The following is a 24,251-nucleotide window of genomic DNA, read 5'->3' on the forward strand; positions in this document are numbered from 1 at the left end:
TTTTCAATTGCATCTGCATCACTTCTCAGAACTTGCACCAACAAAGTTACTGGGAATTTTTTATACAAAAGAATGAGAATTCACTCGTGATCTTTTTTTCCCCACAGAATTTCCTAAAAGAACTGTCTGTAAGAAAAACTGCAGCATCCAATTTTTTATGAAAATAATTAAGGAAGCTCAGTGAAGCCCATGCTAGGAGAAACTTCACAGTGCTACATCTCAAAATCTCTTTGTGTTAATATGCTGTATTTGATATTTTAAAAGTTTTCTGTTCAGAGAGACTTTTGTTGTTCCTATTTTTAAGTAGTGTGGCCTACAAAAGCAACTGTGAGATTTATATTAGAATTTTTAATTCAGAGAAAAAAAAGGATGGGAACAACCTTCTTAATGCTCAGAGAGCAAGGCTTTCCCTTGGTCTCTGTAATCTGCAGAACGTGATTGAAAGTGCCTGCGCTGCTGGCTGTGGTGATGAATTGCTTGTCTCAAGCTCTGACAGCTTTGGTTTATGGTGCAGTTGGTCCTGGCCTGAGGGAGGAGAATCAACCATATATATTGCCTTACAGGTACAGTTTCAATCCTTCTGTGGTGCTGCTGAGGAGTCACAAAAGCAATTTGGGGATGTTTCACACATCACAATGCCTCCTGTCATACCTCATAAAGAGACTTGGGGTTTCTCCTGATAAAAGACTGGATTTCACATTATGCCAATCCTCTCCCAAATTTACTCTTTTTTTTTCAAATATACTCTCCTAATTTTACTTATCCAGTCAGATTCTTTATTCTTCCTAAGTACTTCTTTCTTCCACTGAGCCTGGTTTGTGTGGTTGCACTAAGAGGCTGATTTTGAATGTTCAGCAGAGGGCAGAATTTCCCACGTTATAAACACCTCGGTGTCAAATTAATTTGTCACAAGAATGTTTATTTAAAATGTGCGATTTACAGCGTAACAGTGAGGAGTGATAAAACCCCCTACATTATCATTATTGCTATGTTACTTTTCCTCATGAAGTTGTAGATAAAATGAAATATCAGCAAATGCTAACACCATACTTCCCAAAGACTTGCATCTTATCTTGTTTGAAGTGAAATGGGTAAACATTTTGTTGATAAGATTACAGTAAATATAACTTCCTGCACAGCTGAAAGAGCCAGTTGGAGATATTTAACATAAACTTCAAGATCCAAGGTCTCCTGTATTTTCCATATGGGGAGAAGAACGTACAACAGCTGTTTGACCTCCCTGTGTGTCCATCAAGAAAAGCTCTGCATCATGGCAAGAGATCATGCAAATGATCAGGAGTTTTAGGCTTTTAGTTCACAGGGAGCATTTCTGCAGCAGTACTGTTCACTTTGTGTGAATCAAGCTACCTACTGCTAAATGTATTGCAGACCATCAGTTTGCATTTAGAATTTTTTAAAATCTTCTGATGTGAAAAATCTTTGTGCAAATAAAACAGGATGTGCTAACTATTCCACCTTTTTTGTACCAGTATGAAGAGGGGAAGAAACGAAGAAAGCCTAACTACAGCAGTGTGGATCTTTCTGAGGTGGAGTGGGAAGACAGAGATGATGTGGTAAGTGATGTGTTTTAAAACCTTGTCAGAAGACGTTGTTGCATCCCACTACTGTACCTGGAAACTGTTTAAGTAGTCATTAGAGAGGCCACCTGACTGCTCTCTGGAAGGGAGGACAATAGACCCTTTTATTTAATTCAGAATTTTATAACTGTTTTGCATTGCTTCTTCCTTACGTATGCATACACCACAAACACAGACTCTTTGTATTTTTGGTAAAACTCATCACCCTTGCAGTCTCCATGCATCCCATTGTGTATTTGTGCTGGATAGCAAATATAGCAGCAGAAACAGGAATAGAATGTCTCCTCAGGGCTGGCCCAGACAACTGATGAAACTCAGAAATTAGCTGAACTTCTTTCCATTAGATCCTATTTTCCTTAATGGAAGTAATGGGAGGTTTTTACTTAATGTACAAAGTCAAAAAACAACAGATGGATAAACAAAATTGGATTCTTTGACCAATGTGCAGAGCAGAGTTTCACTCCAAACTCTAATTTCAGACACATGGGTAGCTGCAGGAGCAGGAGTTCTGTGTCTATCACACAATGCTTTCCATTAACCAAACTTTTCAGTGCTCCATCTACTCTGTAGTTTGCTCTTTATCTTATTCTTTCTTACCTTTCAGGCTTAGCCTTTTCTGCAGTACTGTATCAAAAGCTTTCCTTATGTCCATGGCTTAACCTTTGCCTGTTCTTTCTGTCACTTCCTCAATAAATCTGATTTGTTAGGCATGATTCGTTTTGTGTGAATCTGTGCTGACTGTCCCTAATTAAATCGTAACTTTCCAGGTGTTCACCTTTCTGTCCCGTAATTTAGTTTTTCCCATAAGGTCCCTCCTGCCAAAGTCACGACTGCATGTCTGTGTTTTTCATAGATGTCTCCTGGATCCCTTCTCAAATATCAGTCCTGTGCTAGCTTCTCTCAAGTCCCTCGTACCTCTACTTTTCCAGAGAGGTTTGAATACATCCACTGAAGGTTCCCATATTTACTGTGTCATGTCCTTCCGAAATCTGGGATGGATCACGTACAGCAGCCCCTGGAGTCTTGTCAGTCTTCAGATGTCCTAATTTCTTGATCTCTGTCCTGACAGAAGTCTGTATTTTTTTTCTCCCTTACCAAATATATATCTTGCATTCCCTGCTCCGCCCCCTTGGTGAATAGTGGAGCAGTTCATCTATGTTTTAGGCAAGGTCTGTTTCACCAGGTGATAGATTGTCCTCAGCCTCTCCTCAGAGGCCACATCACTTCCTAAGCTGAAGTTTTGTGTTGGAGTGCACACACCAATTTTTTCAATGTTTTTATAGCTTTGTGTCATTTTCTATGCACACACTATTTAAGGTTTCCTAATAAGATTTTCATATTTTGTAGCAGGCTTCTGCAATCTTGGCAATCTCATTGGCCTCATGTTTTATACCCTGTTTTTTCTCTTAACTTTGATCCTTTATTATTCAACCAGTTTCTCTGCCAATGACCTTTTAAAATTTCCTCTGTCCTTTCAAATGTTATTGTTGTAGTTACACACAGATTTTAAACCTTCATGATTTTTCTTCTTTAAATCTTCATTAATTATCTTATTATTGCTCCTTGGTTTTTTTTTCTTTCCTTTATATTTCTTCCATTATTTCCTCTGCTTAATTTTCACTTTGTTAATCATATCTCAGTAGAAGTTCAGTGGTTCAGATAATGGGACATTGAGCTATTTCTGTGACATTAAAAGTCAAGTTTTATTTATAATTGAGATTCTACCTGAGTACACATGAAAGTCCAGATTCAGCTTTCTCTAAGTGCTGCCTTTGATTGAGGCATAAGCTCCATCACTTTTTCTGAAAATTTCTTAAAAAATTGAGTTTTGTCTAATCTGAGGGCTGCAAAAAATTTATTTCTCATTTTGATAAAAAATATATACATGCAATTAATCTGAATATTTCACCTATGTTTCTTAAAAATAAATTTTTAATTGTAACACAGAAACAAGCTACATGTGGCTCTGTTTCACCCAAGGCCTTATATTTGATGTTCTTGATTTTTTCCAAGCTTGAGTAGTAAAGCATTGTTTATTCAACTGCAGAGGCAAAGAATTAATGTATTCATATAGCTGCTTTTAATAACATATTCTACTACTGGTATTTTTTTCTCCCATGAAACACTTACGTAGAAGCTGATTAAGACATTTTCTTACTTTTTGCCACATTTATTTCATGGTTGCGTAGTTTTCCAAGAATATAGAATGATCTCATGCTGCAGCAGTGAAACTGAGTTGTTAGGAATTGATTGAAAGATATTTTGTTGAAGGAGCAATAATGCTTATTACTCTGAAAGGTGAAGACATGGGTTTTCTTCAGTGATCCAATGAGGAAAAGGTGGCCAAACTAAGGTTAGAATTTTTTTCACTGTGAAAATTGTTGTCATAAATATATCAGCTCATTTTCCAGGTTAACAATACCTGCTATCTTGCTGTTAAGGCATTTTATTAGAAACAGAGATTTTAGCATGAGCTTGTTAAGTTAAGAATGTCTTCCACTAAGATTTGCAAATACACAGTACCAAAGAGGAGAAGTTTCAATCTGGATAGAAACCTTTTTCTCATTAACTCACCTACAATTCTTCTGGTATAATTTCTAGCTGAATGAAATATTTTTTTTTTCCAAATAAGAAAAAAAAAAAAAGACCATGAATGAATGTTTTGGGGCTTGAAGCCAACTGAGGCAGTGCTTATTTTATGCATTTGAGGAGGGAGATGAAACTGCAGAAGAGCTGAGAAACCAGATTACAAAGCCAAGAAATGCAATCACAGCAAGCAGGAAAAAAAAAAGAAAAGAGTATAAAACTCTAAATCCCACATGCAGACTTGATCCTAAACACTACTGAGAGTTTGGAGATCCTTTTAGTAAATCTATGACTTGCCTGAGGCTTGTGGGAGGAATGGGTCTTAGACAACTGCAGGCACCAATAGGAGAAAAATGAAAACCATGTTAAAGATAAATGGAACTGTTCTGTAAATGTTAGAAAGTAGATGGTTAATTAAGACCAGCTCTCCAAGTCCAAAACCACAAAACTTAAAATAGGAAACTATTTCCAGAATTGCCTATTATGTATTGTTAAAAAAAATCTACAGTAAAATATATGCTTTATTTTATATATGCCTCCAGCTAAAAATTATTCTTTTACACTCACTGACAGAAGAGTAAGACTGTTAATTCAAATCTAGATGCCCTAGAATTAAATTTAAAGAGCTGCAAAGTTTGCAGTTTTTGATAGGTCAGCCATGCTCAACTTGTTTGTGAGAATACAACTAGATATTTCACTGGCAAGTTTGGTGGTTCTCTTTCCCCTCCAACTAACTCAGCCTGCAGAGCACATTGATGTTTGTCTTCACAATTTCTCATTAAAACTCAACTGAATTGCTCAATCTGGCATGAGGTACTGTAGAAGAGGAGATATTTATTCAGCAGGAACATGATGTCCAAAATTGTGTTTAGATAGATATGCAATAGAAGATACATAAAAATGCTCAATTTGCCAATATTTTTCTGCATTTTAAAACCTAAATTGACTTGTAATAGTGGAATTTTCAAATTGTAATGAAAACTACAGCTGTGGAAGATCTATAGGTGCCTTTTCCCACAAAAAGCAAAATAACTCAGCTCTTCCATTAGTAAATTTAAAAGTGTTCAAATTAAATATTTCCATTTGTGGATGGTGTAACTGTTAAACAGCAACTTTTTCATTTCTTCCCTAAAGTGAACTGATGAATAGGCAAATTCAAAACCTGAAGGCTGAGGATTTCTCAAAACACCTGTCTTGTCTTTCCTCAGTTTTAGCCCAGAGCCCTGTCCTCATCCTTGGGGACACTGATGGTTATTTTGGCTTACAGGGTGGGGGATGCTTGTTGGGTTTTTTAAATCTTTTCACCATCATGGCACGTTCATCTCTGAGAGAGGTTGTGTGTGCTTTGGGAGGAAGGCAGGGAGCACCAAGGTGTGCTAAGGGCAGAGTTTTGAGAGATGATGGGCTGGGGACGTTGCAGCTCCCAGGTTTGGGAGACTGTAGCTCATGCAGGAAAAAAAAGTTACAGGAAAAGAGTGTGGGTTTGGAGTGGTGATCTAAAAAGTATCAGATTTAACTTGCAGAGCAGCAGCTAAATAATTGTATTCCATTTGTTTTCTGTTTTTTCCTAGCTTCTCTGAATTTTTGGTTTATAAAGCAATGAAACATTTTTTGAAAGGGGTTTAAAATGTCTTTTGGAAGATGTGGAGAGGTCCAGGCCAATTGTTAAAGTTGTGACTGGCCTAGGGCTTCCACTACAGAGCTAAAATTTAATGCCTTTTGAGGGGTCCCTGGACACCAGTGGACAGCAAGAGGGAATTGAGAAGCACTCTGTCTGTGTGTTCCCCCTGGATCACATTCTGATGCACTGGGCTGCCATTCTGGTTTTCATGGGCTAGTGCTAATTTTTTATGCAGTTAGGATAAAGTTTCTGGTGCTCATTAAGGATGCAGCCCAATGTAGATTCTTAAGCGGAATAAATAGTGTAAGATAAGGAGTTTTCTCTCTTTTTGCTTTCTTGTTACCTGTGTCATTGTTGATGTATTTAAACACTGGGCCCAGGTCTAACCAGCTAAATCCAGTTAGGAATATAGTCCTTGCCTTGCCATGAAGAATAGAGGTCACACTGTTCATACCAAATAAAATCCAGATTACTACACAAAAAGGTATTTTACTATGAAGGATGCTGAGAGCTCCTATCTTATGTACCTTAGCTTGAAATAGTATGGCAGGAGCCTTGGCCTGTACAGTCACTAATAAAATCTGTAAATGGGGTCTCCAGTGTGCAGTAGAATTATTGGAAATGAAGGAATGAAGAAAATTGAGTGCTGCTTAGGCCAAATGAGTGTACTGGAGAGCTCAGAGCTTAAAGGATTACAGAAGAAGTAAATAAAGGAATTGACACACAGTTCCTTCATTTCAGCTTCGAAATGCAATGGTGAACCGGAAAACAGGAAAATTCTCCATGGAAGTGAAGAAGACAGTGGACAAAGGGGTAAAATGTCTTTAATACTATTCTAATTAAACATAAATCAAGCAGATAATTTTAAAATTATTTTTAAGGTTGCTATAAATATGGTTCCCTGCAGTATATTTTTTTTTCAGCCACTGAATGTAAACTTTGCTTCTAATTATGTCAGTGACTAACCTCTTGATCTTTTATACATTTCTTATAGCAAACTAACTTCTTCCCCTCTCTCCTTCTGACTTTCTTGTTCTGAATCTAGAAGCGGGTCCTGGTGATGACAAATGACTACTATTATACAGACATCAAGGGTACTCCATTCAGGTAGAGCTGGCCATAATAAATGGACATTTCACCCAACTCATTGGATTTGTGCTTATACAGACCTTGTGAACTCATTAAAAGCTCATCAGCACAGGCTGACAATGAAATATCCCTGGACAATGCTGAAAATAGCAAGGAAAAGGAGCCTACCAGCATTCCTTTCAGCTTTTCCAGGGATGGAAAGTTTGTGCAAGCTCACACAGGCAAACTCACAGTGTTTGTCATGGCTTACGTTTCATTGAAAAAATATTCAGTTGAGGTTTACATTGAACGAAAGGTTTTCGCAAGTACTTGGAGAGCTATAAATACTATAATCCATTTAAGTAACTACATCTTGAGCCCCATTTTATTATTTTTTTCCACAACAAGAATGTAATGTAAAATGAGATAGTATTTCACTTCCAATTTGAGGTTTGGATGTTTTTTTTCTCTGAACGACCTTCAGTGGATTTCTATAACTAAAACCAAGTAAGCTGGTAATTTTTGCATGTATTTTAGGAGGAAAAAAAAAAAAAGAAAAGGAAAAACAGGTAGTCACTTTAAAAATGCTCATATTTGAACTAGAAATAATCCACTAACAAAAGAGCCCTAACTGTAATTTGCAATTGAGGCAGGAGTTTGGCATTTGTGATACTCAAATGAAATTTTCTTCAATGGAAGAGTTTCACATAACTTGAGCTACATTACCACACAGAGAAACTACAGGCACATTCCTCTGCCCTCTAATGCATGTTAAAATTTACTGATGGGTTGTAATACTCAGTGGGTTTTTTGTTTTGTTTTCATGTTGTGGAGTTTTTTTCTGGTTGCTGTTTGTTTTTCTTTTTTTTTGTTTACTTGTTTGTTTTTTCTTTGGCACTGGCACTCTTGCATTATTAGCTAAACAGAAATCGGGCTATGTGCATGTGTGTAGTGTGGGTTATGGTGCTAAGGACAGAAATATAGTTAGGAAAACTCCTTTTTCAACATGGTGTGTATCTAGTTTTGGGTTATTGTGTAGATTTGGGACAACTAACTGCACACTGTAGTGTCAAAGATGTTTAGTGTTCAGCCCTTTCCCAGACTGAGCTGTTGATTGCAGCTTGTGTGCTCTTGGATTTGGTGCCTCTCCATGTTCTTGCATTTGCAGTCTTGCTGATTGCTGCAGATTCCTAGCTCAGGATAATCCTCTTCAATGAATGAATGAATGCCAGAAGGTATTCTGTGTTTGTGTTCAATAGCAAGAGGCATGGGATCCCCCAGCCACTTCATTAAACTTGGATGTTTTAAATGGTAGACTGAAAACCAGACCAAAACACAGTGCGTAACTGTTGAGAATTTATGAAGCTGAAGTCAATACAAAAGAGCTATGCTAGCTAAAAATATGAAACACAGAAAAATTAGTCCAGGAGGAGTCATGATGCTGTTGTCACATTTGAAATTCTTTTCCTGTCAGTAGCACCATCAATTCCCACGCTTCTGTAGTTTCTAAACAGCTTCGTCTGATTTACAAAAAATTGTCTCCATCATTGTAAGGCCATGGTCATGTTCAAGGCTCAGCTGAAGAAATCTCATGCTGGGTGAACAGCAGTGAGCTTGGAGGGGCTCATTTATTAGTTTGCCAGCGAATAATGGTTTACTGCACCTCTAAGCAGACATAAATACAGCCAATTGTTGCAGGCACATCAGAACTGAGACATAGTTGAAGCAACTAATTGAACAATAAATATAATTGGTGAGGGTTTGGAAACAAACAGTTTTAAGTTAATCATAGAAAATGAGCTGGAAATGTTAAAAATGAAAGTAGCTCTGAATGTCTGCTATTGTTTGTCTCACAGATTTCAAGGTCTGCTTTATTTCTCTGCACAGTTTAGGTGTGGCTCTCTCTAGAGGACATGGAAAATACTTCTTCAGAGGGAATGTAACTGTAGAAGAAGGTAAGGTACCTACCTTCTCATGTGGCTTACACAGTAGTTTTATTGTTAATTTGGCAGTTCCTTGTCTGCAGATTCCATAAGAGTGTTAGACTTGTTTTTTCATTAAAAATATTTTACTTCACAGGCTTTCAGGCATAGTCAGACTGTTAATGAGTCTTCTTTAGATGGGATCATCTTCCATCCTCTTCTCTCAGTATTTCAGAGAACAAGTCATAGCCCAATGTTAATTATTTGTGGTGTTTTCTGAATGAAGTAACTACTAAGAGCACTGTAATGTCTGTTGGTTTTGTTCACAGACTATACATTGTGAAATCTTTCTGAGCTGTAACTGGTATGTGCATTAGCTACAAGGATTTACATGTTTGTAACAGTAGTAGAAGTACCCAGGGAAAGAACTGTTCTTTGGTTTTGCTTTTTGATTAGTCCCCAATTAAATGAGTGGAGGAGTCAACTGTGTGAGTCACAGTTGTTTGGCAAGGTTTCTGGAGATGAAGAAAGAGTGGAGGCATTTCAGAATGTTGAAAAGAAGGTTGAAAATTTTAGAAGCTGCTGAGCAAAAAGTGTTTCAATGCTTTCAGATTTTATGCTGAAGTCTCTATTTCCGATTCTCCTTCTTGTTTTGTCAGTGTTGTTAAACAAGAAGTTAATTTCTTCAGGTCATTGTTCTTTGGCTGTTCTTCTACTTAGAACACATATGAAAATAAGTGCCTTGAGGTTTGAGTATCTGCGCGTGAGCTGCAAAGGAGGCACAACAGGAGACTTGGAGCTGCTCCCTCCCCAGATTGTTCCCAACATCCCGCTCACTGATGTTCTTTAATCCAGCCACACATCTCAGGCAGTCCGAGTCCCAGATGCATCCCAGAAATATTAACGGAACCATAACAGTTCCCACTCTTACCTTCACTGATTCTTTCTCCCTTCATCTCTCTGTCCTCCCCAGGGATCACAATTTTAGCTCCAGTTTTGGTTTCCATGCCCTCCTTAGCCACGGTTGCTCTGTCCTTGTTCATTGTGTACTCCGGGGGGTTAGACCCAGATGCTGCCTTCTGAACCCTGGTTGCTTATTGTCTATTGATAAGTGGTTTAAGAGTTTTTAAAATTGCCAAAGTACATTTTTATTGTGCTATATAACTAATGATATAGTTCTTATTTACAAGCATATATGTGACCTGTTAGTACAAAAAACCTTTTCTGAACAATCCCATAAATTGCTGTTTGTGTTCATGGGCTGTATGATTAGGTTTTGAGGGAATTGTCCTTAATGAATTTTTCTTTATAAGAGAGGAGAACAGCTCACATGAAATGAGAAGTGTGTATTTCAGCATAAAGAATTTTACTGGCCAAAGAGAACAAGGGAGTATGAACAGGAGGCTGTTACCATTTTGCATTTGTCTTTGCTGAAATTGTCTTCTAAACTTTAAATATATTATGTGAGTAACTCACATAAGTTAAACATATCAGCACAATTTTTTTTCTTACCTTTTTGGTTTTAGATCTGATTTAACTAGTTTTGCCAGTTTGTTAGGCCCTAAAGTGTATTTGAACATAGTTTACTGTGATTTATTTCATTATGGTAATAATGCACTTTCCAAGAAGGGTTTATATTATGGAGTGTATGCAAATAACCATCTGTTACCCAGACTTCTCCCTAAATAACCCATTATTATTCCTGTTACAGGTTTACATGATTTAGAACACCCTGATGTATCTTTAGCAGACGAATGGTAAGCCTTAAATAAAGCATGAAATTAGTGTCTGTTACCCTCCTTGGTTTCATATTGTTTGTGCCTGCAGAGCCCAATCCTTTATGTTCAAAGACAAAGAAAGATTGTGCTTGTACATATAACTTTTTACTGTTTTGACAACGTGTTCACAGGTCCTACTGCAACACTGACCTGCACCCCGAGCACCGGCAGATGACTCAGTTGGAAGCAATCAAACGCTACCTCACAGGGAAGGAGCCCCTGCTCCAATGCAAGTACTGGGTTAAATGTGGATTTGCAGGCTTTATCCAGCTAAAAACTGTCATACTTAACCTTCTGCAAAATGCAAAGCTACTTAGTTCAACCAGTGATAGGATTGCTTAGCTAAAGTTGCTTTGCAATTTCATATAGTTTTGAGCTTTTCTCATGATATCAAAAAAGTATTATTATTTATTATAATTAATTATGTATTAGTAGTAGTATTAATTATTATAAAAATTATAAACTTTTACAGTAAACTATGTGACTGTACCAAACATTCAAGTTTCTGTTCAGATGGTGTAGCTGTACTATGCAAAACTATCACTCCATCTGGTTTTATAAATTACGCAGGACTGATAGGAATCAATCCTTGGATCACACCTCTAAAGAATATACCTGATACTTCATGAGTATTTTAGGGAGGATGCATATGTAATCAGCATTTCTGAACTGCAAAGCAGAATAAAAAATTCAGATAGGTGCGTATTCTGTATGTTTGCAGAAATGCAGAGTTTTTTTGACTGTTACTGGACCTACTTGTTTTTAACCTTATGGCACACACAGACCATGAGCATTAGATAATATATACATGAAAGAGTTACATAAAGTGGAGTATCATTGGGTTTTGACCTAAAACTTTTACTAATACAATGAAATTATATGTGAAAAACTGCATTGTGGTAAAATCCAGTGTAATATTATGTAGTAAATGCTTTCTAGTGCAAAAAGTTTGAGAGCATATCACAGATAAAGTAAAATGTAAGAAAACCCTATTGTTTAGTCATCTAAAAGAAGTCTTTATGTGCACATAAATTTACTGATTTTATTGTTCTGTTGTAGGTGATAAAGAATTGATCCAGGAAGTTTTGTTTGATGCTGTTGTGAGTGCACCAATTGAAGCTTATTGGACCAGTCTAGCATTGAATAAATCAGAGTAAGTTGTCTTTGTGTCCATCATTATTCATCAGTCATGGCTGTGTTTTTTATTACTTACATTCATGAACTGGTGGAATGTCTAACAAATCCTGATGTCCATGAATATATTATACTGTCTGATCCTAAATGCCACCAAATTTGAGTTCAGTCTGAAGTGTTTTGAGTTCAGTCTGAAGTGTTTATCTTACAGATTGTCATGATGATTAGCTGAAATTTCCACAATAAAACTGGTGAAATTGTACCCTAATTGCAACTTATACTTCTGTGTATTTTTAACAAAGGGTACTTGGAAAATTTAATGCAAAATTTATCAAAATTATTGATAAAATTGATACTTGTCTCAGAATAAATTATATATAGAAAAACTTGCACTGGAAAAGAATTTCTTTAATCCTTTATTTGTTTATTTTCCAGAACTATTTGGGGTCTAAATTCCTGTTAGGGAGTGTCAGAAGATGAGCCAGTCCTTTTCAGAGTTTATATCTTCTACTTTATTAATTTGTGCTATGATGTACTAAGGTGTTAAGTAACAAGATTGTATCCATATTGGAGTAAACAGGTGTTAAACTTGGCAGTTTGCATGAAATACAATGGTTGAAAGGCAATTCTGGAGATTATCCTGACCAGATTTTCCTAAATTTCAGCAATTTTCTAAAAGTTGAATGAAAAAATACTTTGCTGTATAGCATGTACTTCTCCTGAATGAATAAAAGCAACATTATAAGATCTGGTTCATCAAAGAGCTATCCAGCCTTCTCTGGGAAGATATAGATAAGAAATTGTGGCATGTTAATAAACTGTGGCCACTGAGAGGTGCAAGGTGTCATCCTACACAATGAAATAACAGATTCAAAGCACAAGGACAGCTGTGGAATGATGCCAGGCGGAGACTTTTGAAGCTCTTTCAGATTCTGACTTTGCTTCATTTTGTCTCATTAATGAAACAAAAAAATGGCTCTGGTCCCTGGTTTTGTGGTAATGGGACTGAAGTTCTTGCAGCCATACAAGAATTTTAAAAGTAGCTTGGTACTGATAACAGTGCAGCAGAGGAGTTCAGGAAGTTTAAGTTGCTTGCCATGGTTTTTTTCCCAAGATCTAGCACCTAAAACTTGTCCTGATGGCAGCTGAGCTTAACTCTCAGCTGCCTGTTTAAAAATGTTTGCTTACCTGAGAAATAGTCACAGCTATGACTTGAAGCTTAAATATAGCACAGAGATGTTGAATGGACTGGGAGTAAGACCTGGAACTCCTGCCTATCTCAGAATCACTGTGTGCCAGTGGTTATTAAACAGTTTGTGTATAGCTATGCCACACCTTTTTATTCTATTACTCTATCCATGTAATCCCTTCCTACAGATCCTACAAAATTTATTGTGTTTGGCTTTTTATGGATTCTTAGTCTAAATAGCATTTCTACATTGCATACTAGTCAAACCCCAGATGACTATAACTTAAAAACCAGCATTGAAAAGTGAATCAATAAATAAGGGAACTATGTTTAGAGTAATCTTAAAGACATGTACTCTTGTGCTTTCTGTGGTAGTGAAGCAGCTTTATCTGTTCGCTGTCTGAAGCTTTGGCTCTGCTTGTGCTGTGCTGTGTTTCAGGAACTCTGACAAGGGGGTGGAAGTTGCTTTCCTTGGGACACGGACTGGACTCTCTCGGATTAACCTCTTTGTGGGCCCAGAGCAGCTGACCAACCAGTGAGCAACAAACTGTGCCTGGCAGCCAGGAGAGAAAAGAGAGGAAAAAAATAATTTATTTTATGAAGTCTTTACACAGAACAAGTTAGAAAGATATCCTAGGTTCCCTTAAATTATTTCTTTGACTGGAACATTTAGAACAATGAACTATTTTACACCTGTAGCCTATAAATCTGCTCTCCCTGCACACACTTCCAGCCTCACATCTCTCTTCAGAGAAATTACAAATATGCTACACCTTTTACTACACCACCTGAAAACAAATACCTGTAGGCTTTTGCAGGGATTTTGCACCATTGTTGTGGAAAATATTTTTGATGTTGAATAAAGCCAAGGGACAGAATTGGACTGGGTGAAAGAGCAATCAAGAGACCTCTTTGTACAAGAATTTCCTGTTTTCCTTGGAGAACATGTGATCTAGTGGAGGTGTTATACATGTAAAAGAAAATCTGTGCTTGATATTTATGATAAGCTAACTTGATTGAATATAAAGTTCTACAGGCTTATCTGAAGACAGATATTGTTGTACAAGTAGGTGACATCAACAGCACTACAATTTGTCACTGTCAGACAGAAAACCAGAACAATGGAGTGGACATTGTAATTGTGCTTGACATAAATTTTCTTCTTTTAGCATTCCCTGAAATTATTGAGGAATAAAGTATTTGGTTGTCCACTACCACCCCCTACATAGTATTTTGAACATAGGCTGTAAAATTACCTTTTTTTTTTCACTACCTAAGAGTGAATGCCAGTGGCAACAAACCAGCAAAGCTCCAGTGCCTTTTCCATGTTGTGCAGCTCACAGTTGTTATATTTGGCTGAAGAAAAAGGCTTTTTAGTCTAAGCATTTTTATTTATTCAGTATTTAACAATTTCAGTGGTACTTAGAGGTACTGTTTTTTACGTCTTTCACAACAAAAGTTATTGTGTGTCACAAATAATTATTAGTAACTAAATTTAACTCTTTTGTTGAACAAGTGTTATTAGAAAAATTGTGCTAAACCATTTTCTTTTGTAAAAGATTGCTTTTCTTTTGTCTTTCAAAGCTAGAAACTATTGTGTGCCATGCAACAAACAACAATTGTTTTCTTTCTCTCTTTTTTTCTCAAGAGACTTCCTGACAGCTGAAGATAAGGAGAACATTTTTAATGCTGACCATTTTCCACTCTGGTACAGAAGAGCTGCTGAACAAATACCTGGGAGCTTTGTCTACTCAATCCCATTCAGCACAGGTCTGTAATTTTGTCATTCCTTGGATTCTGAACCATGCATGTTGCTGAAAGGATTCCTAGTGTGTCATTACAGAGTGGGCTTTGTAGCTGATCTCAAATATTGATCTGAAATAGGCACTGAAATTTGCAGCTACTTCACAGGTCCTTTGACCAGGTGTGTCCTTCATGGGGCTGCAAGAGAAACCCCAAAGTGTGGTGTGACACTTTTCATTTAGTATTTACGCAGGTAGAACTACATTTTAACAAGTATTTTAAGCAGCAAAAGTCCAGCAGGGTAAATGTCCACACTATTGAGAAGCCCTGCCAGTTGTTACCTTCACTGCCCCTTTTAGCAGGGGAGGCAAAGCCTGATGGGTCATTTCAGTGTTTAAGCTTGTTTTTGGCATGCTGGGGAATTTAAAATGCCAGTGCCAGTATGTTCTGTGCATATGTGATGTTCCTTGTTTTATTTTCTGAACACTATATCCACATAGACTGTTATCTAAAACCAGGGAGGAAAAAAACCCCTGAATTTCCTCATTTTGTAATAGATTGTTTCATTTTTTTTCCCCTTAATACACCCCACAGAAACTGCCAACAAGAGCAATGTGGTGACAGCCAGTACTGCTATTCAGCTTCTGGATGACAGGAAATCTCCAGTGGTTGCAGGTACAATTGTTGTAGTTTATTCATGTTGTTAATTTTCATTAATCAGTTTATGAGTTCCTTACTTTCTCTTTTGGGTTAGCAGGTGTAGATATCAAATCCTTTCAGAAGAGAGAGAAAAGGATGCAGTTGCACCTGTAAGATATAATTGGATGACTCAGTGTGGAAAGCATTTAATGTTTCCTCTTCCAAGAACTTGCTCCTTTATTAATTGACTCTCAGACCTTCCTGTGAGCTATTGAGTTTGACTTTTTGACCATTATCTGTAAAGCATTTTTTGGTAGACACAATTCTATATCATCATAAATCAGATTATTATGATAAAGAAAAGGAAATATAAGAAAGGACTATCTGATATGCAAATGTTCCACCCAGGCTTCAAGTTTGAAAATTCTGTGCTATAACAGGATTGTTTTATAACAGTGGTGGTTTTGTCTAGGTTATCAGAGATGTGGTTTGTTCAGAGCATAGAAATTCAATAACAAAGCTCTACTGTCTGTCAGCCAAGAGTATAACAGTATCTAAAGACTAAAAGGTGAAGTGTGACAGCTACAGAATAGAGATAAAACACACTGATTTCAAAATGAGAGTAAGTAATTTTGAAATTGTTGGATGTTCCTAGCTCAAGTTCAGATGTTTATCTGACCAGTTTTTTTCCTAGTTTTCAATGGTTACTGACCTTGAAGAAGGAAAGAATTTTGATAAGTCTTATGATTTATTTTGCCAGAAACCAAGCTTTCTTATCTCAGGAAAAATTAGATACATACCACAAAAGCAAGAACCACCTTATTTTTTTCTTGTATTTAAAATACTATTAAAAATGCAGTGAATACAATAGTGAAAGAACAAGAATGTGCCATTAAAATGGGAAATCTCAAATATGCTTCCTCAAATACAGAATATTTCCATTGATAAGAAAAGATTTTAGAAGGTCAATAGAAAAGCAGCTTTCTGACTCCAATCCACAAGATGGATTCTTCAGAAATTATTGAACTCCTCTATAACATTTCATGAAACCTTAATTTTGACTTCATACTCCTGTTAAAGCATAAAAGAGCCTTTATAAACTAATGTCAATGCAGCTACCTGCAAAGTGCTGAAAATGTAATTGAGTGTTTTCACTGTACCAGGAAGAAGGTTCTAGAATTCTACAATATTTCTAGAATTCTCAGTTGTTTGGAGTTAGAAAAAGTTTCACGATGAAATTTTCTATCATCTCTAAAATGTTTAGGGTTAATAGACTTCCAGATATTTATTATTTTCTCACGATTTTTTGCAGTTTGGTTTTGACATTGAGAAGGTATAACACATTATTACTTCTAGTACACCATCAACAAGCTTTGGGGTTGTTTGTTTCTTAGTAATTGTAAAAGAGAAAAGCAAGTGTTGTTTCCATTCCCCCAGTAATTCTGGTTATTATTGAACATTTAAAATTGCTTGGGGCCCATACTTTCTATCTAAAATAAACAGAGGGTGTTGAAAGCTTTTTAATGCCAGAGCGTGAAGATTTCCATGGTATCTGTAAAAGCATAACGCCATGAAAGATAAGAGCAGTGTACCTTCACTCTGAAGCACATCAGTGGTTTTTTATTTCTACTTCTGTAAACGTTAAAGACTGTGTGCTAGATATTTTGTTTACAATATGAAGCATTTTTAAGAGTTTGTTTTGAATAATTTTTCCTTTCCCTCTTGTATTGCGTGTTTTCAGGTGATTTTCTTGTTGGGGAGAGGTCACTTTGGGTCCATACAAACTTTTTTCTACAAAATTATCACTCACCCAGCTGCAGCCTCTCAGAGACAAAGAAGTGTATGCCGTATTCTTGTTCTGTTTAAGATCATGAATGTGACTTGTCAGTCCTACTTTCCCTCAGAAAACTTTCAAGAAAGTACCCAGCATGTAGTTAAATTTTTAGGTTTTATTATAAGGCTGACAATATTCTGTGTTAAGCAAAATGGATTTGGTGGCAGAAACTGGAGCAGTGATAAATGGGAGAAGTTTGAAGTTTTTATTAGCTTGACTTGGGAGACTAAAGTAAGATTATGGGTAATGTTTTCAAATACCTCCTTTGGAGTTCAAATTTGGCCAAAACATCTCATTTTAATTTGTGTAAAGTAAGTATTCCTTATCCCCATTTGGTCTGAGTAGATTACAGTAAGCAGCAGGACGGGATACACATTTCATGTTAAATCACTCTGTTCCCTAGAGGGATTTGACTGAAAATTAAGCTGTGCCAGAATGTTGTTTATTACAGATCACTACAAGAGTTTAAATCTGGCAGAAAGAAATAAGAGCATTGTTATAAAATGGAAAACTGAGTTATTCCTGCCCATGAGAGGGGAAAAAAGGAACAAAACCAACTCTTACTGCAAAATCCATGGACTGGGTTTTGGGTTTTTTTGTTGTTGTTCATTTGTAGTGGAATTTTTTGTTTGTTGTTACTGGGGTTTTGAGTTTTTTATTTGGAAACCCATCACTTATATAGATTTCATATAAAAGTCTAAGGCTTAATGCAAATAACAAAGATTCAACTGCATAAAATAGGCAAAAAACCCTGAAATCAGTGAGTCTGCCAACTGTTACTGCAGAGGAATTGAGTGTTGCTGCTGTTTCACCATCTGTACCTACTAATACCAGTTCCCTGTCAGAATTTCTTTGCTTCTTGGCAAAAAGCCCATGTAATTTTTTTTCTAAAACCTCTCCTGCTTTCTTGCAATTGAGATTGTGATTTTTTTTTTTTACTTAAATGAATGCAAATTTCTACAGAAGGTATGTAAATAAATGTTTAATATAACTGTAGTAGCATCATATTTATTGCTGTGCATACAGAGTTCAGTTTAGTTGGAGGAGGGAAGTGACAGTAGTACTGCAGGCAGGGTTTTCTTTAGATTTCAACACATTTATGTTCAAAATTTCTTTAGCTAAGTGTTTTCTATGACCATGTCTTCTATATCAAGATTATATTGAAATGTTGAGCATCTTCAAATTGCTCAGTTACAAAATTAAGAGTAAATTATGGTGGCTTTTTTTTTTTCTTCTTCTTAACAAGAACTGAAAATAGGAGAATGACCCTAGACCCCAGTCTTGAAATTTAGTGAGATTCCTGGAACATTAGTGTTCCTCTGGATGACAAAGATGAAGCTAATATGGAATATCTGGATTTAGATAGTAATTTAGCTATTAAGATTGAGGCAAGTCAAGATGGAACTGTGTTTTATGATGCTCATGTAAGGGCAGTACATTTCTGCTAAATGCTGGTAGAATTCAGCATTCCAGTCTTGTATTCTTTGAGATTGCATGGTGAGTTGGATGCTGACTCAAGTGGCAAACATAGAGGCATCTGGATAAGTGCAGCATAGGATTTCTATGTGCTGTGTATGTGTTTATTTCCATTTTTTGGCAAGAGATGATGGTTTTATGAGTATGTTTTAGTTAAAAAAAATATTAAAGTTACTGCTCACCTAGAGAGTTCTGAAGAAGATGCAGGGATGGAAGCAAGCCAACAAGAGTCATCATGGAGCAGTCCTCTTCTGTTCACTGACAGTGGGATTTTAAATGCTCTTACCAAAAATACTCATTATGCAAACAAGAATACTATGTTTTATTCTCCCAAAGAAACTGTTCCAAGTAATGCCATGATCCAGTATTTAACTTTTCCAGTATTTAACTTTTCAAACTTGATCCTTTATTTTTATAACCAGCCCATATACAAATTCAAGGATTTTTTTTTCTCCAAACCCTGGTTAGAGAGAGGTTTTTTTGCAAGTGACCTCATCCATAACTTTCTTTGTTCTCCCTTTTATATAACTTTAAAACCCAACTTTAGTATAGCAATAAATTCAGTTAGTCCATGTTAAATATTCCTAGTCAAAATGCTGAGAGGCCTCAGGTATTTTGAATGAATCAGCTTGAAGCTTTAGCATCTCCTTCTAGGTTCGTATCCATAAACTAAGATAAGAAATAGTAAAGACTTAATTTAATCATTGATTTGTTAGAAGTGGCACACAATTTTTAATGCTTCTATCCTGGCCAGAGGAAAGTGACCCTGATGAACCTCCTGTTTAAGATAGTCAAACTGCGCCTTGAAATTAGGAAAGAACAAAAATCTCATATTACTTTTAAAATACAAATTATACTGAGGCTGGTCACACTTCAGGTATTCATTCTTCCTGTTTAGATCAGACTCTACAGGACAGCAATTTAAAAGGAAGATTTGTGAAGATACCAGATTTTCAGTAAATGAGACTTGTGCAGATCTAGGCTCTAATTATGGAAGATTCTTTTAAAAATTCATGGGGGAAAATGTGCACCTTATTTCTGAAAATATATACCTTTATGACACAAAAACTCTGGTTTTCACCCCCTTTTCCCCTTTTTTTTGGTGTGTTAATATTTTTATCTATGTGACCTCAACATTTCATCCAGGTTTTTTTAAAAATGAATTTAAACTGGGTTTGCGTGCACATCTCTCTTTTAACAAAGTGACTCTCAAATACTTGACCAAAAGTAATTTAAACTATTGATATTTCTAGAAGTGGCAGATACTGTACAAGTTCCAGAAATACTGAAATCTGCTGATGTTACAGTGTTACAGTAGCACATAGAGCAAGTACATCTGCTCTGCTCTTCTGGTACATATTTTTCCTATTTTTTTCACAGGTATTGCTTTCATATTATTTTTAAGAACATTCAGGCAAATGTCAATGCCGTATACAGTCCTTAAAATTTATGATACCATCTATAAAATTGCATTTTAATATGGAGGCCTAGGGGAAAATGAATATGTCATCATAATGACACACCAACCAAATTTTTGAGGCATTCTAAAATAGATGCTTTCCTTGTCAGGCAGGAGAGTGATTTACCTAACCTTTACTCCCCATTATAAGCCACAGAATATTATATTCAGCAGTAGCATTTAGCAAATCCCTCAAAATGTTTTTCATGTTTTGGTGAAAACCACGACTTTGTGTTTTTCCAGAGTTTCTTGTTCATTTTGAATATTGTTTTTGTATTCATAAATCTTATATTGGTATACAGACTAATGTTTCCAGCTTTAGGAAAACTGAGATGTGTATTTGTACAGCCTAACATTAAGCAACTCACATGTTGGGAGCCATTGCTTGGGAAAGATGGTTTGGAGGAGGAGTGTGGAGAGAAGAAAACTTCTCCACTGGATGCTTTGGAGCACGTGGTGAAGTCCTGTCCCTTTCCATGGGCTGAACAGGGAAGCTGAAGTCAGTGACATTTCACAATTCAGGCATTTATATTCAATTGCATTTTTTTCTCAGTTCATTTCACCATATCGGATCTGTGTGTGGAATAGTTTAATAGTGCCTCTGCTTTTTTGAGGTAGTTCACTGCTGGTGTTGAGAATTTAACCTGTATTTATCTAATTCTTGGGCTTTCCTCACCACTTGTTCTTAGAGAATCCAGGACTTTCACAGATGTATCCCAACACATTTAGTATTAATATGTATATTAAATGGCAGAGAGCATCTGCTCTTTGCTTCTACACTTCTGCTTTGCTGTTGGGGTTTGTTGGTCAGTCAGTTGGGTTTCAGTTCTACATAATTTGTGGAGGAGGAAGATCCTTGTGATCTAATAGATATGAGATTCTAAGGGCATTTTGCTAAAGAGTTCTGCTGCCAGCAAAATAAATCCCTGATTACAAATCACACAGAACAAGGCAGCAGATGAGCTGTTGGGTCCTTTGGGTAACTTGAAATAATGCTGAGCAAGGCTGAAGCTGCAAGCACAAATATGAATACATTACTACCATTTAAATGTAGTAAATACTGAGGACTGATTAATTTACTTTCCCTTCAGTGGACTATATTTCCAAACATTAACAGTGTTTTCTCCTGTGTTTTATCTTAAAATGAGGATGACAGCTTTTGTAAAATAGGTCGACACTACAGTCGAGCATGTAGTGTCCACCATCCTGATACATGGAGGGAGCCCTCTGCAATGAATCCAAGAGAGCAACCAGAGCTTCCACTGGAGAGAGGTGTCAAGTTTGTATTTTTGGTTTGTTGTTTTGTGGGCTTTTGATTCCTACACCTTCTCCCCTGCTGTGGTGTACTGTGGCTGCTGTTGCTGCCCATTTTCCCCATGATCTGCAGCACATGCAGCCACATTTCAGGTAAGACAAACTCAGGACGTACCACAAATCTGAAGATAGTGCTTGCTATGCCACTATTGGCCAAATTAAAAGATCCAAGTTGTAAAAATAGGCATCCTTTTTGGATGCTTGACTAAAGCCTGTGTCCTTGTCTCCTGGGCAGCAAAGTTAGATTATTGTAATGGCTGTTATTTTCCTGTTAATTGTTAATCAGAGATAAGCTATGTGTAGTGTCACTAAATGTGCCACTTTGATATTCAAGAAAGATCCAGGTTCTGTTTGGACATTGTACTATAGAGAATAATGAAGCTGAATTTTGATTGACTTCTTGCAAGCTCTCAATGGAAAGACAAATATGGCAAGCAATTATGTTTCAGTTTAAACTTTGTGTCTTTCAATATAGATGCTAGTGGTCATTTTCTGTAAAGAACATGGATGTATTATAGTCTTCAATTTTTGTTCTAAAATGAAATTTTAGAAAATTTTTCTGCAAACAAAGCAATATATTGAGTTTTTATATGAAAGGTAGGAATGCAACAATATGTGTGCTTTCCCTGCCTTTGCAAATGCCTTGCAGAGTAGAATGTCCTGATATTTTGTTGACTTTGATGGGGAAGAGTGTTATTCACAGAGATTAGAAAAGAAATACTGTGCTTACTATAATACTCTCATGAGATTGCTGGAAGGACAACAAAGCTTTCTCAGGATCCTTTATCTGAAAAATAAATCTGTGCAGACAAATAATTTCAGTGGCAGATGTCCATTACTAAGCTTTATAAATTCAGGGCAGTTTTGTGGGGATTCCCTATATTCAGTCTTCCACTTGTTGTAGTCAATAATTTTTATAGACAAAAAATTGTAGCTTTTATCTCTCTTTATCAGTAGGTGAAAATTCTGTTTCCTCTACTGAAAAATAAATATTTTACTTTTATTAAATAATTGAATTAATACTTCTCTCTGTTCATTTTCTGCTATTAATTTATCATTAGAAATTACTGGATTTCTGAATTACAAACATTTTTAGCATGGTAACTATGACATACAGGCTTATAAATATAAAATTAAAAGTTTCCTTGTGATTTTTTCATTTTTGTTTGTTTTGGGAGGGGTTTTTTGTTGTTTTTTCCTTTGGGAAACAGCATTTTAGAAAGTACAGAATCGGATTTTGCTTGGGTTAGCTCACTCCGTTCCCACAGCAGAGGGATCTAATGGAAATACTTAATACTTTGCTTTCTGGCAGAACTCCCTATCAATTTACAGCTTTGTGTGTGCCTGAAAATCCCCAAAGCATCTTCAATGTGGCTTAGAATGAGTTTCTTTAAATGTTGTTGTGCCTTTCATTGACTCTCCCTCATTTTCTTTTTTCCTTCTTCTTTTTTCTTTTTTTTTTTAAATATATGAATAATGATACAATGAGGAAAGTCTGAAAGGTTTTTGGTGCTAGGTCTGTTTTTTTAAGGACTAGGAAGACATTCTGGGTTATTCCTGACTAGGAGATACCAAGTCAATTCTTATTTTTCTTTTGCTTGAAAATGCCAGAAGTGTGAAGTGATTTGTGATGGAAGCTGTGCTGCTGTGTCTGAGCCTGTTAGAAACATTGAGGGTGAAATCTCTCTAGAGTTGGGAGTTTATTAGCTTTCATCTCAGGATCTACACTTTGAGTACAACTGTGCTCATTTTAGGTTGTCACTGTGGAAAAGCAGTGATTTGGCATGGCCCCAAACTCATTTTTGGGCAATAAGATCCAATCCTGTCTTATTTCCATCTTCTGTATCTGAAAAACTGTGTTTTGCTTTGCAAAATGCTGTGGCAGTAAATGGATAAAAGAGTAAAAAAATGTAGATTTACATATTTAAATGACTTAGTTCTAAAAGTAGATTAGATTATTTGTTAAGCTTTAGCAAATATTTATGAGGAAAAGAAAGTAAACATCAAAAGATCAGATTAAAGAGCCTTAATACAAATATTGTACATATTAAGATAATGTAAAATATATAAATATTCTAAAAATGTTGTGCTGATGATGTCTCAACTGAAGTAATGTTCCCAGTCTAGGGTACCACATTATAAACAAGATATAGAAGAACTGAAAAAGCTCCAGGGAATGCAGGAGGAAAAAAATTTGGAAAATGTGATCTTGCAGGAAAAATTTGAAACGGCTTGGTTCATTTAGTTCAGGACAGACAAGAATGAGCACAGCCTAATAATGATATGAAGTACTTAGCAGTTAAAAAAAAAAAGAAAAGACAGACAGTAATTGATTGTTTTCAATATCTGCTAGATTTAGATTAAGACTGAGATGCTTAATTTTCTCTGGACATGAAAGTAACAGAGATGCAGGAATGAGCTTTAATATTTAGGTTGCAATTATTACAAAGTAGATAAGAGCAAGGGTTACATGACTCCTGCCACAGAGCCCATTAGTCAGTCCAAGCTGTTTTGGGACAGCTACAAAGCTTGATCTCAGAATCTGTCTGTTGGAAGGAGAGTGCAGATCTCCAAATGCCACGATACAGCTTCCCCTTGCCCTTCTTGCAGAATGTTCCATGGCCTTTTTCCTCAATACTATAAAAAATGCTGATTTCTGCACTGGCTACCTGGACAGCTCTTTGTCCCTGTCAGTGAGGACAGGTAGGGGGGCACACAAGATCTCTGCTACAAATAGCCTAAAATGTATTTCATCAAGTCTTGGAAAAGGTAAATGGAGTTCCTGATCTCTGTTGGTTGACTTCAAATAATTTCTAAGAACCATTAAAATAACTATCTCTGCACACTCAAAATATTTGTGGAATTCTAAACTTATGATATTCAGATAGTT

The 24,251-nt window shown here is 36.3% G+C and overlaps 1 protein-coding gene across 10 annotated transcripts in view; it reads left to right on the forward strand.

Moving 5' to 3' along the window:
- Nucleotides 1–24,251, forward strand: part of CACNA2D3 (calcium voltage-gated channel auxiliary subunit alpha2delta 3) — a 474,873-nt gene that overhangs the window by 379,204 nt on the left and 71,418 nt on the right. For all 10 annotated transcript variants that reach the window (XR_010368516.1, XM_064432564.1, XM_064432563.1 and 7 more), the window contains 10 exons: nt 1,491–1,574; nt 6,547–6,618; nt 6,851–6,912; nt 8,761–8,828; nt 10,507–10,552; nt 10,705–10,802; nt 11,633–11,726; nt 13,336–13,431; nt 14,545–14,666; nt 15,234–15,314. Coding sequence is in view for 9 of the 10 variants with exons in the window: in XM_064432564.1 (XP_064288634.1) it covers nt 1,491–1,574; nt 6,547–6,618; nt 6,851–6,912; nt 8,761–8,828; nt 10,507–10,552; nt 10,705–10,802; nt 11,633–11,726; nt 13,336–13,431; nt 14,545–14,666; nt 15,234–15,314 (823 nt within the window). In the remaining variant the exon portion in view is untranslated. The remainder of the gene's footprint in view (nt 1–1,490; nt 1,575–6,546; nt 6,619–6,850; nt 6,913–8,760; nt 8,829–10,506; nt 10,553–10,704; nt 10,803–11,632; nt 11,727–13,335; nt 13,432–14,544; nt 14,667–15,233; nt 15,315–24,251) is intronic.

Source organism: Passer domesticus, chromosome 9, assembly GCF_036417665.1.
Source record: "Passer domesticus isolate bPasDom1 chromosome 9, bPasDom1.hap1, whole genome shotgun sequence".
NCBI lineage: Eukaryota > Metazoa > Chordata > Aves > Passeriformes > Passeridae > Passer > Passer domesticus.